At 40.0% G+C, this 18,476-nt stretch overlaps 1 protein-coding gene across 2 annotated transcripts in view; it reads right to left on the bottom strand.

Moving 5' to 3' along the window:
* ANLN (anillin, actin binding protein) overlaps positions 1-15,806 on the bottom strand; it is a 30,534-nt gene extending 14,728 nt beyond the window's left edge. The window contains exons 1-15 of one of the 2 annotated variants that reach the window (XM_055707719.1): positions 15,672-15,806; positions 10,978-11,131; positions 10,311-10,595; positions 9,535-9,881; positions 8,630-8,852; positions 7,527-7,723; positions 7,284-7,391; positions 6,669-6,789; positions 5,725-5,841; positions 4,938-5,164; positions 4,231-4,382; positions 3,777-3,924; positions 2,986-3,121; positions 2,484-2,666; positions 712-838 (exon numbers count right to left, since the gene is read on the bottom strand). In XM_055707719.1, the coding sequence (XP_055563694.1) occupies positions 712-838; positions 2,484-2,666; positions 2,986-3,121; positions 3,777-3,924; positions 4,231-4,382; positions 4,938-5,164; positions 5,725-5,841; positions 6,669-6,789; positions 7,284-7,391; positions 7,527-7,723; positions 8,630-8,852; positions 9,535-9,881; positions 10,311-10,595; positions 10,978-11,131; positions 15,672-15,689 (2,543 nt within the window). In that variant the 5' untranslated portion in view covers positions 15,690-15,806. The remainder of the gene's footprint in view (positions 1-711; positions 839-2,483; positions 2,667-2,985; positions 3,122-3,776; positions 3,925-4,230; positions 4,383-4,937; positions 5,165-5,724; positions 5,842-6,668; positions 6,790-7,283; positions 7,392-7,526; positions 7,724-8,629; positions 8,853-9,534; positions 9,882-10,310; positions 10,596-10,977; positions 11,132-15,671) is intronic. The other variant, XM_055707720.1, reaches the window with a different exon arrangement.
* Between the last annotated feature and the right edge of the window lie 2,670 nt (positions 15,807-18,476).

Here is an 18,476-nt window from a genome sequence, read left to right as displayed (position 1 = left end):
TTCTACGACAGTACTCTTCAGTGCAAGCAGCACTGCTGTTTTTAAGACTTAAGTGTATTACTATTTCAAGATACTTTCTAGACCTTAAAGACCAAAAGAGGAAGGAAAAGGGGCAGATAGAGTGCATCTACCATTGCTTAGATTGCACCCTTCAGTCAGTCCACTGCTGGCACATTTCTAGAAGCAGAGGTTGTTTTTAATTTTTTTTTTTTTAAAATAGCTTTAAGTAAAAATCCCAGTTGCGCTGGACTTCAAGAACGAGTTTGTTAGCAAAACTCTAATAAATAAGCAAACAGCCATTTTAGCTCACAACACTTAACTAACAAATAAGAGTTGAAGTTTTAGGTTTAAAAAGTACTTTCTTCCAGATACCAAAACGGTTATATAAAATGTTAGTTGCTGCAAAAGAGAAAGACACATCATCTCAGGCAGAGCAATCCATTTGTCACTGCAGGTGTTCCAGGAAAGAACAAAAAGTAGAAAAAGCAAAAGAGAAATCACCTGATGGATGGTAGAGTAAGTCTAAACTGCTTTTTGAGCAAAGTGCATTCCAGCTATTTCTTGAAGCAGGAAATACTCGATTTCATCATACAAGATTTCATCATATTAGCTTACAGAATATGACATCCTTATACAAAAGTTTTACATATTTTTATGCATGTTCCACCATCAGAGCTGAAACCGGTTCCAAAACAGTTTCTTTATACTTACATATTAAATGTCGTAGTAAAAGTAAGAGCATCTCCGTTCAGGGAGCTAGCAGTACTTGCTAGTGGAGTTGCAACCATGTTTTCTGCTCCAGATCTCAGTATTATTACATAATAGTAATTTGCTGCATCTGTAAGTACATATCAGATGGTTTTCTTAGCCAGAGGTGTCCAAATACCTAAAACTCCTCAAGTACTGCATTGCCATTGAATGCATCTCTGTTTCAGCCCACTTAAAACACTTTGTTACAGTCAAGATTTGCTTATAGATTTACTCTTAAAAGAAGGTTTTACCCTCTACTGTGTCCACTAGTAAGACTGTCTCCACAGGATTCCCAATTGCATTGCTGCCTGGGGCATCTCAGGCCAGAGCTACACTACCCAGTGCGTGAGAGGAGAGAGGAAGAACTCTCAGGCAGATTCAGCGCTTAATCTTGGTTCCTCACACTCTGTTATTCTCTAGGCCCACCAGCTTAACTGTCTATCAGCTTTCGCTACTGCCCATTCTCATGCTTTTTTCAGTCCTACGAAGGAAATTGTTTATCCAGGCAACTCATTTCGCTAACTTTTCACATCAGGGGAAAAGATGACCACAAGCACACATCTCAATAGTGTCATGAGATAATTCCGAGTTTGTGCAGCAAACTGCATAACAGTAAAGCAAGAGCATTGTATGCTATCATACCATGTTAAAAAACAAAGCCGCCCACCAAAACAGTTTCAGTACTCTGCTGTACAGGAAAAGTCACAGCTTTCTGAACAACTGTTGAAGACTCCAACAAGTAGTGACTTGTACTCTTTATATTTTATGCTCTCTTCACAGACGAAAGCGATTAATAGAACTTCTAGGGCACAATATATAGCAAATACTGCACTTCCAGAAATAACTTTTGATGACAAGTAATTCTTAGTTGTTTGTTTAGACAATTTGGTTTTAAGAATTACTGCTAGCAACTAAACTTATATTTTTGTAACAGTTAGAGAGGCTTTCCTATAACAGAGATGAATTTTCTCAAGCGACAAGAACTGTAACGTGTCCGGAGTAGGGTGGGGGTGGTAAATTAGGTCAGATATTTACATTTATACTATTGGCTGTGGTTTTATTTGAAGATTTAAAAAAACCACACTTTACGTTTCATAGGACTGTTAAAATGTAGTAGCCTTTTGTATTTTGTTTAATTCATTAGAAGTTTTGCAACCAATGTTAAACAAGACTCTGTCCAAGGACTTTTGTCCTCAAGTTTCAGTGACAACTGTCCAGCTACAAGCATATATAATGGAAAGCTAATCTTTGTAAATTAAGTATTTTGGGATATTAAAAGTCAAACTAAATAAAAGAGGCTTAATGAGCATCTCACAACACTACAGAGGTCAGAATCTATGTAATGATATTTAGTACTAGACTTGCATCCATCAAAAAAAAAAATTCCAAAGCACAAAGAGAGAAGCCAGTCTGAGATACAGAATTCTGCTTCTTCTCCAAAAGGTTACAAAGGACCACAAAGATCTTTAAGACTGGCTGGGAAAGTCTTGATAAGTTTCTTGAACCTCACAAACCAGAAAAGGATGCAGCTAAAACGACCATGGATAATATTGAAGGCTTAGCCAAAAATCAGATCAATTAAACCTAATTGTGAAATTTTCATTGCGCCCAGATTTCTGAGAAACATCAACCAAGAAGACAAGTCTGAGAAGACAACCAAGGAGAATGAACCATAAATATATGTAGCAGGGATGGGGGAGGGAAGGGGTAAAGCTTTCAGTTGCTAGTTTTACCTGGCTTGTGAATTGTACCACAAACAAAGTCTGCTTTTAGGGGTAGACGCATTTCTGAAATGGAGACAGAACCCCTGGATGGAGCAAATTCAGTGGATGAAGAAGCAGCTTTATTTCTTTTATCATGAGGTCCCTCACTCTTCAGTTTATTCAGTTCTTCCAATAAAGCAGTTCTCTTCTCAGCTGCATAGAGAAATTAAAGTTTTAACAGGAGAAAAAATTAGTATTGAACAATTTTGGGGTTCTGCCTTAAGTATGTGAAATGCAACAGAAATATTATCTTCCAGCAGTAGGAATATTAGGGACAAGAAAGATACCAAAAATACCCTCTACCCTATAGAAGCTGAAACAGAACAGGTATTGTCATCTCCCATTTTCCAGGCGAAGAACTATAACTAAGCAGCTATAAGGTAGCACAATAAATGGATTGTGAGAGTTCATCAATTATTCCCCAAAGTCTTCATGGCAAAGAACTGAACTGGAGTCTAAAAAAGCCACCTACTTGCAAAGAGAAGAAGTCTCTCTGCTTCTGCTTCTTCTTGTGACCCTTTTCCATGTTCCTCATCAAAACAGCAGTTCAGAGCTTGACTGGCTTGATATATCACCGTCTGCTGCATGTTGATCTCATTATTCAGCTCCTAGTAAACCAGTAGTAAAAATAGTTAGCAAGAAGAGAAAAATTTAGTGTTACATTCAAATAAGGAAATGTCTTGAGATCAGCATTTCCAGGGCTATGCATCAGAAAAAAGAAAATCAGAACATTTAGATAGCAAGCTACAAAACTCTTGCAGTTTACAAGCATATTGCAGCACAGCTTTTTTTTTTATTATTTTTACTTCAGAGACAATGTAAACTGTCTCTGTGTGTGTGAAGTGAATTACTTCTGTGTCTGAACACTCCATATCCAGTCTAGTCTTCCCTTCACCAGAGAAAGCAGCAGTTAACCAGAAATTCAGCAATGTAGGTGAACAAGGCACTAGTACAGATCAGAATATTGCCTACTGGAAGTATGTAGTTATGAATCCTGCCTAATTCAAAGTCAGCAATTCGATTGAAATTCCCTGTCCCCTTCTCAAAACGATGGCTTGCTCTCTCCAGACTTACCCTATAGCATGATCCTTCCAAGAGATCATTAGCTGTTCAAATTATGCAGTATCATTCCCTACCATTAGGTATTTATGCTAAACAACCTAATTTTGCAGTTCTAAGCAGCATGTTAATGTCTTGGACATTCACAAGGGAAATTAAGCAAGGAATTAGTAGATCAGAAAAAGGATTTTAAGTATTAGATACCTGCATTTTCTTTTTTATATTGACTTGATCAGATGGGCCATTCTTTTTCATTTCTAATTTGGAAGAAACATCTTCTTTGCGAACAATTATTTGCTTTATTGAAGGACGATCTGTTTCTTTAAATCTTTGAGATCTGTAGGTATCAACGCTTTTAAAAGAGAAAACCCCATTAAATGTTTCAGAGGAGTGCCAAGCTTTTCTTTTTTTAAATATACATACACACGTATCAGGTATTGATGTTTTCCAACTTGCCTAAATGGCTTTTAAAAGGCATTCTATCAGCCCGCTTTAAGTTTAAGCAACAATGACTACACATAGACAATACTTGATAAAGCCCAAGATCTTGGAAAAAAGCTCTGTTGGTAGTTTAAGCAGTGTGCATCATTAGAAGAGTTAAAAAGGCCAGCGTCTTGAATTTGCACACTTACAGAATCAAGGTTTTTTATTTTGTTACCTGTATGGAAGGTTGCGATCTTCTGACACAGAGCCAATACTGTCTGCAGATTCTGCCCGGGGAACTTTCGTCCTTTGGAACTTTTCAGACTTCAAACTTACATCACTGATACTGCTACCTTCACCAGTTGACTTACAAGGAGAAACAAAGGCCTGGGGAGAAGAAAAGGTTATATTACAGATACCTGTCCACATTAATCATTACCCGTTTCGCTCACTTTTACTTGATCTGCATATAAACAGTAAATTTGGAAGCTGCTCAATACTATTTAACAGACATTTTTCAAGTATTTCCTAGGACATGGAACAAGCTAATTAATTTATTTTAAAGATACATAATTACTTCTCTTCAATGATCTTTGGTAACTGTGCCAATTTGGAACCTAAGGGTGAAAACTCCTTGAGTTCAATGAAGTAGTTTCTGATGAAAATCTGAATACACATATACAACTAGAAGACCAGCACAAGCAACAGATGTATATATTCAACCTTCATTTAGCAGAAGTTAAACCACTTGTTTAGCAGAGCATCCAACATGCTATTTGCATAGGAAAATAACTTTACTTCATCATGTTTTCATTAGCAAAATGTCATTTGTAAGTTCTCTATTTGCCCAGGTATCACAATACAACAGAATACTAATGTTCACAAGCAAATTGCACATCTCTGTGATAAAGTAGCCCTTCACCACCTCCCAAAAACTCTCACCTCTGGACCAACGGATTCCACTAGGGGGGTTAACAGAGACATTGATGAAATATTCAGTGACTCTTCCTGCTCATCCTCATCACTTTCACCTTCCAGGCTTACGCTCATTTCTTTCTTCAGCTTTTCTATGTCTGGACCATCCTCTTGAAGAACTTCAAAAATTTCATTTATCACTTTCGAGCTGTTCATATCACCATCCATATTCATTTCGATTTCATATACTTCATCTGAAGGGTGATGTTTTAAAAATATTAGCAGCATCAAGACTAAACTCTTCATTCTTATTAAATTAACAGAGATATCTGTTAACAGATAAGCCAACTATTTCTGCTTTTTGAACAAGATTGATTAAAAAGCACTACTTACAGTCAGGCATATAGAACCCTAAAGTATACTTCCAGCCTTTTCTTGAGGTATTATAATTGATGCATAATTGATACAGAGAGGGAATAAAAAAATGCACTTGTTTGAACTAAAATGTTGAAATTTGTCTAACAGATCTGAAATTTAATTGCAAGTACCCATAGTAGAGCAGTCATTTCTGTCCTTTCCCAATAAACTTTTAATATCAGCATCTTAATATTCCTTGAAGACTTTAATATCAAAAGAAACTTCTTTGATCATAATCCTTTTCTCAATTTGTTTTATACAAACTTCATTACAAAACACACGAGTGTCAGCAGATGTATGATGAATTCATTGTTCAGGCTTGAAGGATATTAACACTCTGCTGGACAAGTGGCAACAGATAGCTAAGTACGTTACCATACATCTACTCAATACAAACCTTTTGGTTTCTCCACAAGTTGTTCAAGTTTTGAGACAGACATCTCTTTTACAGGACTCTTTGGGTCAGTGATCTTCAGAGGACTGGGTTTATCAACCTCTTCACGCTTAGGAGCATCTAAGTAGTTTATAAAAAAAAAAGAAGTCATTGAAGATTATGTCTAGCCAACAAAAAAAAAAATTATTGAATTTTGGAAGTTTGATAACACAGCTGACAACTTACAAAAAGCCTGCTAAATGAAGTACTCCAGTTAGCTTGCTGTCAAAAAAAAAAAATATCAGAATACTCTCCATAACTCATACAACTAGACTTCTGTCTTACAATCAGAAAATTGATAGCACAAGAAACAATGTTGAAACCATAAGAGTGTAGCCACTCAAGAGCAAAAAGGAAAAGTTTAAAACACAAACAAGAAAACCACCACATCCAAACCTGACCCCAGAGCAGGATACAATCTTGCCTTTCTAGACACACATTTGATATATAAGAAGCATTAAGTTCACTTTCACAGAGAACTGGAGCCTCTTCCACTCAGTAAGAACCAGAAAGGATGACGCTAGCATCTCAGAATTCTTTTCATGTCCACTGTTAGAAGAATTAATATTGTAAGGGGATACTGATAAGAGAAGAGTTCCATCCCGTGAAAGATTGGATATTTAGGTACAGTATAGATTAAAACTATAACCAATGATTCTCATTCACTCTCCCTACATTTAATATATGTGAAAGTATGAAACACAGGAAAACCCACTGAGAAATGAAAAGGCAGTCTTGCCTTGCCAATCTTTCAAGTGATATAGGAGCGCAGAATATTATCGTATGAGAAGATTTAGACAAATCAGTAACCAAGTAAGAGGTCTAGCTATATATGTCAGTGCTACTAGCCTCTTTGTCAAGCACAGTGCTTCAGTATTTAGCCACAGGCAAACAGTGACAGTTCTTACCTGAAGACTCCACACTGGGAGACTCTGCTGGCGTATCACCTGCTGGTGTGTCTTCTGCTGATCCAAAAACAGTGACATCTGAACTAGGAGGACGTTTTGGACTAGCCTGAGATTGGCTTTCCTGGTAAGAATGAAAACATAGTACATTCCGGAGGTCACATTCAAAGTAACTAAAAAACTGCCAGAAAGAAATACATTTTAGCACCTGCTACGAGAAAGAGGTTGTCTATCCAAAATAAATAGGATCCTTCTTGATATATGTAAGAAATTCAGCTGAGTACTAAATACTAAATTGAATCTTTATGCAAGAAGCTTTGTTTTGCTTTTAAAGTTATAGAATATAAAACCCCACATACTTAACATTATCAAAAATAAATCAATCAATTGGCTCAAAGCAGTATCACTTGTCTCCTTAGTTGATTCTGCATGAGGAAAAAAGTAATAATTTGCTAATAATCATACAAACCACTTGCCGAGTAGTCTTGCACAGCCTGGGCATTCACAAAGTACATGTTTTTGTCTTTTATTTACAACTGCACATCTATCCCTGTGTTCAGAGCATAGTAAAGCAATTCACAGACTATCTTCTTTTGATACATGGAGGTAACACATTACCATTTTAGGTTCTGGAAGTTTTTTCTTCGAACTTTCACTTTTTTCTGCACTCCACAGATTGCCCCTATCAAACCGGCCACGAAGGCATGCAAGTTCTCGTTCACGTTCCTAAGCAAATAAAGGGGAATGAGGGAAAGCTGACAGCTTTAAGATGTCAAAACACTTCAGATTCCGCAGTTAAGTGTGTAACAGTAAGAATATTCCCCAAGCTTATAAGCAAGCTATGAACGTAGCAAGTCATACCTGCTTAAGCTGAAGCGCTAAACTGGCAGTAGAGGAATTTTCATTTTGTTTGAGAAGCCTTTCCTGGATTGTCCTTGTATTTGGGGTAACAGTGGGTGTTCTGCACCTTGGAGTATTCGTACTCTGTACACTCTGTGTGCTACGCTCTTGACAGCGCTCCCCAAAGCGTTCCAGGAAGGGCTTAATTCCCGATCCCCCTACAAGAACAATTATTTTGCCTTGAAAGAAACTCTCAAAAACACAGAAAGAGATCAATGCAGTTTTGCGTCCTGCTGAAGTTTCTCAACGAAGCAATTAAGCTGTCTGCTTTACAGCTCTTACTCCGTTATACTTTATTACACACTAAACCTGAAGTGCAAATCACCACAGTAACAGAACACTGAAGTTAATAAAGCAGCAAATCAGAACCAGTAGATGTCCTTTTCTTAATGTCCATATGTGATCTACCAGCTATTTAAACTAGTTTACTTTTTCAACATTTCCTCTACAACCAGTCTCACTTGCATCCTTCATGTAAATAAGCATTGTAGTACATAAGGCGGGTACATTGTTTGACATCCACTCTGCTTTATTGAGTTTGTCTTTATTGTCAGAGACAACTCCTGGCCATCATTTCAGAATTCAAGCTATTAGTCCAACTTTCTAGCCCAACAAGCAGTTGAACTCAAAACTGGGGATGATCAGTGCTACCACTGAAAAGACAGACACTATAGCATTTCTATAGCATTTAGCTCCAATTTCTTCTAACACATGCAGACTCTTTATCTGATATTGACTGGATACACGTAGTATCCAACATTTTGAAAGAAGCTTTGAATAGTCTCAACTGATGTTAGCAGGATATGTTTTTACATAGAGAGAAAAGTTACATTGATTTTGCTCTCAAGAGTTGCTAAAACCACATCCAAGAAAATACCCTTGCAAAATATGGAAGCTGTACATTTAGGATAATTATCTTCAGCTCTTCAGGACCTTACTCAAGTTACAGCAGAAAATAGGCATTATCTGATACATTACTTCAAATGCTTAACTAATATGTAGTTTTCAACACAGGACAAGCCTAATTTGAGCAAACATTTTATTGAAGCTGAAAAACAGCTTACCTGGTGTTGTGGGTTTACCCTTGGGTTCAAGTTGCACATGTGTTCCTTTGACTGGCTCTTCTTTGGACTGAACTGGTTGAGGCAAAGTTGATTTTGCTGTTTGTGTATGCTCTTCAGTTTTCTGAGGGCTGCAGGGATTCTCTGTTAGTGGCTGTCGTACTTCAGATTGTTTAGAACAGGGAACAGTGACTCTTGAGTGTTGTGTTAAAAAATTGTTTGGATCCTTAACAAGGGAAAGAGGAATAACATTAAGATGGGACTGTCTCTCAAGAAGAAAAAGAATGAAAGCATTCTGCACAGCATACCACAATGTAACACACCTATTCCATCAACAATAGAAAAAGCTGAGAATGAGCATTATAAGCTTTTTGCAGATTTTTTTAATCCAGTATGTCAGATACTTTCAGCATCTGATTCCAGATGCTTTTGCCAGCCACTTTAACTATTTTCCCACGTTTCACTGAGACTGAACATGGCAGATATTGTTCAATTTACACTTTTTATGAAATGACAATAGGCATTTAGTAATACTAATTTCAGCATTCTGACTGAATTTTTATAGAGCAATAATATACACAATTTAAGTCAATCAACTATATTAAATTACAGAGTGGAACCCAATATCTCTGTAAGAAGCGCCCTTCAGATGGTCAAGAGCAGCAGTCGATTACTTCAGCACCAACTTTTACAAGACTTCTAAGCACACTCATGTTTATGTCTCACGAAAAGCTGTTTCAGGCCTGCTATTAAAAAAGGACATGGGGGATTGCAATAAAGCAAAATTCATAAACAGGCTAAGACTGCTCACACCAAATCTTTACATCCAGATTAAACAGTTATGACTTAATATTTGTCCCCCCAACACTCAAATCAATTTTTAATCAGCAATTAAATCAGACACTCACCGCTAGCTTTGAGTTTGCTGGTTTATTAATAGAAGCCTCAACAAGCCTTTGAGAACAGGATGCAGCTTCCTGCTTTACACTGCTACTATTGATTCTAGCAGATGCTCCACTTGTAGTGGACAATTTGGATAAACAAGTAGTGCCAGGCTGTTCTTGTGCATTGTTTTGCTTTGCAGATGGATGACTTAGGTCATCTTCCCAGGAGCCAATTGTAGCAGCAAGGTTAGCTAAACGGCCTCTTCTCCCAATAGGGGTATCACTTGCTAGGGCATTAGATGTCTGCTTAGGTGGAGAAACAGACAGATCTTTTGACTGGAGAGGAGACAGAGGAACACATTCAGAGGGATCTGGAAAAAAGAAAACACATTTATTTTGCTAATAAAATATATTGAGTTATATTTGCATCTTAAACTATATATTAAGTGTATCAACAGCTAGGTGTTCTTGCCATCAAGAGAATCACGCTACTAGCTCTGAAGGCATTGAGACTAATCACATTAAAGCTCATTGCAAAGCCAATACATTTTTAAACCAAGCAGTTTCCCAGTTTTATGCCACTGCTGTGATAAGCAAGACATCACATTAGCAGAGAAAAAAAAAAAACAAACTTATAAAATTAAACTGCAGTCAACAGTTTCATTATTTTAGGCCTTCCCCAGTGCTAATAGTTCTTTATGAAAACTTTAGCATTCACCCACAAAATTATCTTCTGCTAGCAAACAATCATCAACACAAACACTGAAAAACACCAATACTGTTTAGCAAGTGAAAGATACCCTCGCTATCCCAGCAGCGTCTCTGTTCCACCAATTTCTGCATACGCGTCTTGACTGAAAGGGCTGCAGGAGTTTCTGACTTCATGTCTACTTTTCCTTTCTCAACAGGCTGAACTAATGAAGGCCCATTAGAAGCAGGTACATGCAACTCTGAAGTCTTCTCAAGTGAATGACAGCTCATGGAACTTGAAGGAACTGGCTGTAGGTTCTCTGAACTGGAAGCTTGAATCTCCATATTGTCAGGGCAGAGCCTCTTTGATGGCGAAGGCTTTGTACCAGGTTTCACTGTACAGGTCAGAGTATTCAAGCAAATTAGCATTCAAATAACCTAAAATATTTTCAGAGATGGTACAAAACTTTAACACAAATAAAAGTATGATTTATGAATACCCTGATACACCTCCCAAAAACTGCCCTTCCAAAATCTACCAAGCACAAGGCACTATCTTTGGCATTATACAATCATTTTTAAATAGCCTACTAATTACTTAGAGCATCTGCTCTCAGGTTAAGCTAAACATTAGCCATATTCAGTTCTAGTGGTCAGGTAAACTAAGCAGCGATGGATGCAGTTAAGATAAACACTGAGGGTTTTCACTTGCCCTTAGGAAAAAGGAGTTGGGACTTGTATCAAAATACAATCTTTATTAAAGTTGTTGAAAAATACCTTCTTCACCAGGAAGAGGTGCCTGGTTACCAGTTTCCAACAAAGGTTCTCTGACCCTCTTGGTCTGCATTGTGGGTCTTGCTCCCATCTTGGGCCGCTCAGCCATTTTCTTCTGCAGGTTCTCTCGCCTGGCACGGGTTCTTTCAAGGAGTTTCTGAGTAGTCAATAAATCAAGTGTCACTATATATTGCAATAAGCATGTTAACTAGGAATAGTTCAAGTTAAAAACATTTGAATTTTATATAGCATATACTAAGATCCACAATACCAGAAATTATAGCGAAGGCTACATTATGGCAAACACAGCTCTCAGATGATGCTAACTGATCTACTATACTGCAATGTGATAGAAATATTCAAAGTCGGGTTTTCCGACTGGCTATCCCTTCTGAAAGCAGAACGAACAAAATATGTTTTCTGCACTGCCAACTACGTGGGTTTTCTGTCTCCTTTTTCTCACTGTAATAGCCCCTGATCACCATACTTGGATTTTATCCTTGCAACACTCACAGCTACTTGCATTTTCAACAAATACCTGATAGAAAAAGGTAGCTCACACTGTAGCAAGTTCCAAGCTACCTTCTTGCTATCTGGCTAGTCAGTACATGTTTGCAGGTTAACTGAAGTTCTTTGGCCTACCAGACAGACAACAGGCTGCAGCGTTTTCTTCACAGAGGCAATGGTTTGGGTCTTTTCACCTAGCCACAAACTTACAGGAAAATTGTAGAAACAGTTAAGTTTGAGACACCTACTCTTTTATTATGAAAAGGTGAAGCTACCCAGAAAACAAACTTTGGTTCCAAAGTTCCAATCATTAAATCAACTAGTGTCTCCCATTAGCTTGGCTTTCAAAGGAAATCAGGCTAAAGAGACACAAGCAATAGCAAAATTAAAATGGGGGGGGGGGGGGGGGAGGAGAGGAGAGGAATCTTTCTGTGGAGCCTGAAGTAGTCAGAAATGTTTGAAAGTAATTCTGTTTTTTACTGAACCACCACATGACAGTCTTGAACTGTCAAGTCTTGCTAGTAGGCCTTTTTGACACATTGCTAAGGCCTATGGCCAAGCCACCTGATTGGTACTAACCCTCTAAGAAAATACACATCGACGTGGTTGCCAGGCAGTTATAAAAGAAAATTCAAAATTAAATACATGGCTGTTAATATTAAAAAATAGTTGTTGCCATTACATCTTCTAAATCAAAAGGTGAATTTCTCTTCCTCAAGCCTAAATTTTAAGGCTATTTATCACACTATTATCTGTATACAGAACATGCAAGGAGATACCAATTAAGCTACCAACAGCATCCTATTTCATTCCCTATCCACTGGAAATTTGAGTACTATGATCATATTCCATAAAAAATAATGTTTTAGTAAATATCCCACACTAGTTAGAAAGTGATTCCTTACAGCATCTGTTAGAAATAGGTTGTGGGTTTGTTCAAGTACTGCATTCATAAACCATTATCACTCAGTTTGATCACATCGAAAGGATACTCACCTACTCCTTTGATCTAGGTTTTAAGATACTATGAGACAAGCAATTGTGTGATTGAACTAATGGCCTTTGAAGGCAAGCATATAAACTGCACTTGTTTGGTGGCACATAAATTATCGTGAGAACTGTGCCAGCCATTATCTGTCCTGTTGCACAGCAATTAAATACACATTTCACATTTTTAACTGTCTAAGGCTGAAGTCTTAAACAATGTTCCATTGTAGGGCAACACAGGACAAATGGAATGCTAATCTCAACAGTTTTTTGTGAAAGCAAAAATCAGCTTCTCTAATTTCCATGGAAGAGGAGGATTTTTGGGGAAAGGGGAGTTGGCAAGACATGTCACAGATTAAATGCCAGGAGTGTTTGCAATGTAAGTTTTCATGCTAGTTGCATCCACAAGTCAAGTTTCCTTATGTCGACCTACAAAAGGCAGAGCTACAAAGTGCATGTAATAACCACATAAATAAAATCTTGAGGGCTATATAAATTAACTGTTCTTCTTGCCCAAAGTTGAGTATATCTTCCACAACAGCATTTCTACAGTTCTATTCAAACACAGTCACATTCCTTTGTTTTGTTAGTACAGTGAAATGGAGTTTCAGTTGTTACAAATAGGATGTCACTTCCCAAGAATGCACATGTCTGTTGCTGAGCTCCAACTCCTATTGGCTTTTTGTATCTCAAGTTTTCCATGCAACTGCCGCAATTCAAACTCTGCTATTACACACGATGAGTAAGCCAGTCATCATAACTTGAGGCTTACTTTTCAAGTTCATCAACAGGGTGTTTGCTACAAGTACATTCTCCTAATCAGGAAAGACCTTCCCACTTTAACTGTCGATGGACAATCTTGGTTTTTAAAAAGTATGTTTTAAAGTATATATTTAGCAGCATTAGAGAAGATACTCAGACCCATGTGTGACGGCAAGAATGTGTTCTTAACTACCCTGCTTTACTAGCAGAGTGCAGCAAAGGGAGCAAGTCTATCCACCACATTGAAGGAACAATTAGCTTCAAGTTTCACATATGCAAACTGTCCTGAGCAACTGCATCACTTATTTCGCTTTGGTCATCTTCCATACCAGCAAACCGCACTTTGCTCTATGAATGTCATTAAGCACTTTGAAGTACAAAATAACCTAGACTATTTCTAACATTCTGTAGTACCAAACAAAGCCTTTGCACAAGAAAGGAATTATACAATCAGCAATACACTGAAAGTCACGATTAGTACATTCATTGTGATCCCAAAAAGGTATACACTGCACCATCTCCTCAGTGCGCCCTGCATTAATAGTCTGGTTGAGATTCAGAAGGTTATTAGTTTTTACTTGCAAAATGAATCAAAATAAACATTATTTCAGAACTGTCTGATTTGAAAGCATTCCATTGAATCTCACAGCAAGATTTATTTGAGGTTAAATTCAGTGAGACCAGGACAAAATTTGTTACTGAAAAAGTGATCAGCAAACATTGAACTAACAGCATGTTTTGGCCAAATAAAGCTTGAATTACAATGCTTTATATAATCAACACTTACAATGTCTCACCAGTTCCCTGCAACTAACAGAGCATGGTAATTTGTAGATAAATATTACCTGAAAATAGTTAAGTATTAAAATGAAAAAAAAAAAAACCAAACCCAAAACAAAACCAAAAAAACCCACAACACTTCCTAGGAGGTGGTAAAACGCTTTCATTTCAGAAAGCTATTTTGAGCAAAGTTATTAAGCTTCAACACTAATATGGGTCAAATTTGTACACAACAGCAGAATACATATTTGTTTTAGTTTTTGTTGGATATGGATACCTCCGCAGCATAAACATTCTTGGCAAGTCAAGATTTTTAGGCACTCCACAGTACTAGCCAACATTGGAATGAAGTTTACTCTGAGGAGTGGCCTCACCGTTGATCACAGCTTTTGAAAGTCAGCTATCTACAAGAAGGGTGTGTTGAGGCTGGACTAACTCCCAGCACGCAAAACCATTTTCAACTTTGTGCAATAGTCTGGACTTGAAATTTATTTAAGACTAGTTGGATCATGTCACTTACTACCAATTAAGGAAAGAGGTTTCGAATGTTTATACTTAGCAAGCCTTTACATGGGGATATGGTAAATCTGCCTTGGCATAACACATTCAGTTGGTATATTCAGACCGACACATTAGGCTCGGCTTTTTAGATCAGATCTGTGCAGTCACCTGTTTTGGGCACTCTATTTGAAGTATGTCAGTTTGATATACAGATCAGTTTCAAGGGGAGAAGAGACTATTTCACCAAAGTATTTTATTTGGATGTTTTTTTAAAGTAGTTCAGGTTTTGTTTAGGCAGACTGTGGACTGAAGGTCATTTTTACTATGAGATTTCTCAAAGCAGTTACAGAACAGCTCCACAGCTTTACATCTGTCAAACACAGTCAGAGTACAGCACAGCATCTCCAAGAAACCTCTAACCTTCACACAGGTTTAAGATGGTCAATTCCATTCAATTTCACCTCAGGCACACCACACACAAATCCACCCTGACAAATTACTTCCTTTTTTTAAAGGAAAAGGAGGAACTGTGCCTGCCGATGAAAGCAGCCAACCATAGCTTGCAATCATGTCATATAGGGTGCACTTTTAATCAGATAATCACTGCTTTGGCCAGACTTCACACTCAACCTTTAGATAGGGCAGGCTCAAAGCATGTCACTCCCGTTAGCTCCCGGGGTCCCTTCTGTGTCAGCCGAAAATCTTATCGGCCAGACACAGGCGAAGGACAAACAGTAAGGCGCTGGGAAACTCAGTCAGCTCTCAGCTCGGTTTAGCTGAGGCCCTCTCCTCCGCAAAGCCTGCCGTGACAAACCGCTGTCCCCAGAGCGCTGGCGGCCCACAAGCGCCCGGGCGGCTCCAGCAAGGCAAGCCCCAGCACCAGCACGCCGAGCGGCCAGGCCGAGCCTCCCCAGCGCAAATCAAACGGCCCTCCACAAGCAGACGAACGCCCGGAGTAACGTGAACGGGGCCGAGGGACGCTGACAGGCCGGAGCCAGGGCTGGGCGACACTATTCCGCCCCAAGGGCACGTTCACAAGGAGCCGCGGACCCCGCCGCCGCTGACAGCTCGCCCCCGCCCCCTGCCCGGATCGAGCCCCAGCTGCGCCCCCTCCGCAGCTCACGACGCGGGGGCCGGGCCGGCCCACCCCGCGCCCTCACCTCCGTGAACGGGTCCATCGCCGCCGCCGCCCGAGTAGCAGAACTGCCGCCCCAACCGCTCCGCGGATTTGAATTTCAGCGCGCGCCTGAGCTGCGCAGGCGCGAGGCGGTGCGCGGCGGGGGCGTGGCGGGAAGCCGCGCGCCCGCGTGACAGCAACCAGGGCCGTCACCGGCAGAGGGAGGTGCTCGCGCTTGCGCACAACCTCCCGCCCGGCGCCGCCGCGGCCATTGATTGACGGGAAACCTATCCAATCCGACGACAGCCTGCTCGCTCACCCCCGCGCGCTGCCCGCCCCCTGAGGGCGCCGTGTGCGGCCGGGGGTGCCCCGGGGCCGGCGGGCCGCCCTGCTCTCTGCAGCGGGCCGGCTCTGTCCTTGCGGGCTGCGGGAGCGGGCCCGGCCCGGCCTGGGCTGCAGCACCCCGGGGCCGGGTCTGGCCCCTGCGTGCCGTCGTGCCGCCCAAGGTGCCCATGCGGTGGGAGTGCCTCCAGCCATGGCAGCCCTGCGCCGCCTTTCCCACCTTGCCAGCCCGGCCGTGTGCAATCTCTGAGCTTTTTTAAAAGAAAGCTGAGGATTTTACCTCCTTTACGGGCAAGGAGAGCAATACTGCCTGGTGGACCCCACATCTTGCCGCTCAGTAGGAGTGGCCCCCGAGCCCTTTTCATTTGAAGTTTCATCTTTCAGCCGGCATTGACAGAAAAACGTGATTTCAGTGTTACTTTCTGAAGGGAAAGGGCACTCACCTCAGTGCTGTTGTGAAGGTCGCAGCTCCAGCTCACGTCTTTGACGTTCCTCCTTGAGTTACAGCCCATGGTCTCCCCAAACCTCACCTGCCAGTTCGTCCTGCCGTCCCCTTCACCGTTTCACTGATGGTTCTTAACGTGCAGGTGTTGGGGATGCTGAATTGGCAGAGTCCCATGGGGTGCTCAGATTCAGGTGCCACCTCAAAACCCCATAACTGTGTTGAATGCGGTGGCAAACACAGCTTGGGTTTTCCCTCTGCTGTTCCCCCTATGAGGCTGCTATAGGCCTGACTGCCCAAATGACTAGGCCTTGTCAAATTTCCAGTCTTATCCATACATATCGCCTCCCTTTATACCTTTTTGCATGTGTGCAAATTGTGTGAATGCCTTTCTTACCTACTGCTGTGCTTCTCGCCTCTTGGATTATTTATAAGCAGCAGTGATTTCTTCTTCCAACCCCTACTCTGCCTTGCTAAACAAATTGTACTCTTCTAATTGTCCCCCATGAGCAAATCTTTCCAATGCCTTATTTGCAAACAGCATAGCACCAACATTCAGCAGAATCTAAAGATATAACACAAAATAATCTTTTTTCTGAAGAAATCTTCAAGATTGGACACCCTGGCCAACAAATGTCCTTGCACTGTTCTCGGATAATTGTGGGTTGGAGCAGCCCGAGATCCAGTGTCAGAACTTGCTGGCACACCAGGCTGAAAACTGGGACTTAACCTGATGGGACTTATCACTCATTCATAGTCCATGAACCAACCTGTACACTGGTAAGAAGGCACAGGCATTGCTTCCTTCAAGAGGAGCTAGGTACAGCTATCACCGGGAAATAACGGAAACATTCCTTTAATGGAGCAGTAGAGAATCAATGCGGGCAGATGCCAGAAGACAAAATAGCCAATATGGACCTCAAAGTCATCGGCAGAAAATAAAAAGAATTACCATCAAATCTGTTCTTTCTCCTGCCATCCCAAAGGACAAAAAATCATGCACAATTTGAGCCCTTTAAATATTACAGAATTACTGCAATTTAAACATGCTTTCTGCTTTTACATGTGGATCTATGACATTTATACAGTGCAGCCTCAGCTATTGTTGGTGCATTTCCAAACATGGCTCCATCCATTGCTGTTGTCTTTCAAATGACATGAGATAGTTCATGATGCTCAGCCTAGGGGCCAACCAAAATGGTGTTAGCTGCACTGTTAGTGCACATAATAATCTCATCTGCTATTTAACATTTAAAGAGGGAAATAATAATGCTTTTTTTCTGTAGAGTAAATTTCTTGTAAAAATGTTTCTAAAAAGTATATTCTGAAAAATGAAATTGAAATTCCTAGGTGTGTATAACTGCTTAAAGCATCAATGCAACGTGCATATGATAAATGTCCTTTCCTTTTTTGTCTCTGCAGAGCCACTAATTTCCTCATCATTTTGATCCAGACTCTATGTGGCCCTGCTAGAAATAAATTGAATACTTGATTTCTCATCTTCTCAAGGGGTTATCTGTCTTCAAGAAAAGCAATGGACAGTAAATATATCTTATCCTTTTAGCACTCCAAAGAGCCAAAAAATAGTCAGTCTTTTTTAAGAATGGTGCTATAAAATGGCTACAAAATCCACTGTCTGTCTAATTGTGGGGGGTACAGCCCACAGCAATTGGATTTCCAGAGTTATGTTTTTCTTAATAAATTAATAAAACTATTTTCAATTTATGGGGAAAAAAAAATCAACTGATGTTTCACAATCTGAAAGCATAAAGAAAAAGAGAGGGAAAGAAAGGAATGCCATGTTGAAACCAGCAGCACCATGAGCCAGCTCTGCCTGTGGAAGAGCATTGTATAACGTGCCAGCCTTTTGCATTCAAAAATTATGAATCACACCCTTCACTGTCTGCTTACTCCACGTGATATGGTTTAAGAATTCTTCATGCCAGGGGTAAGCTAACGAAAAGTAATCCTTTCTGTAACGATAAATAACACAATACAAAGCACTTGAGGAACAGCTTTTGCTGGCTTGCAGTTTTCATGGGAATTGACAGCATAGGCATGGAA

Source organism: Falco cherrug, chromosome 4, assembly GCF_023634085.1.
Source record: "Falco cherrug isolate bFalChe1 chromosome 4, bFalChe1.pri, whole genome shotgun sequence".
NCBI lineage: Eukaryota > Metazoa > Chordata > Aves > Falconiformes > Falconidae > Falco > Falco cherrug.
The sequence above is the reverse complement of the archived record's forward strand: the minus strand, read 5'-3'. Positions and strand labels throughout refer to the sequence as shown.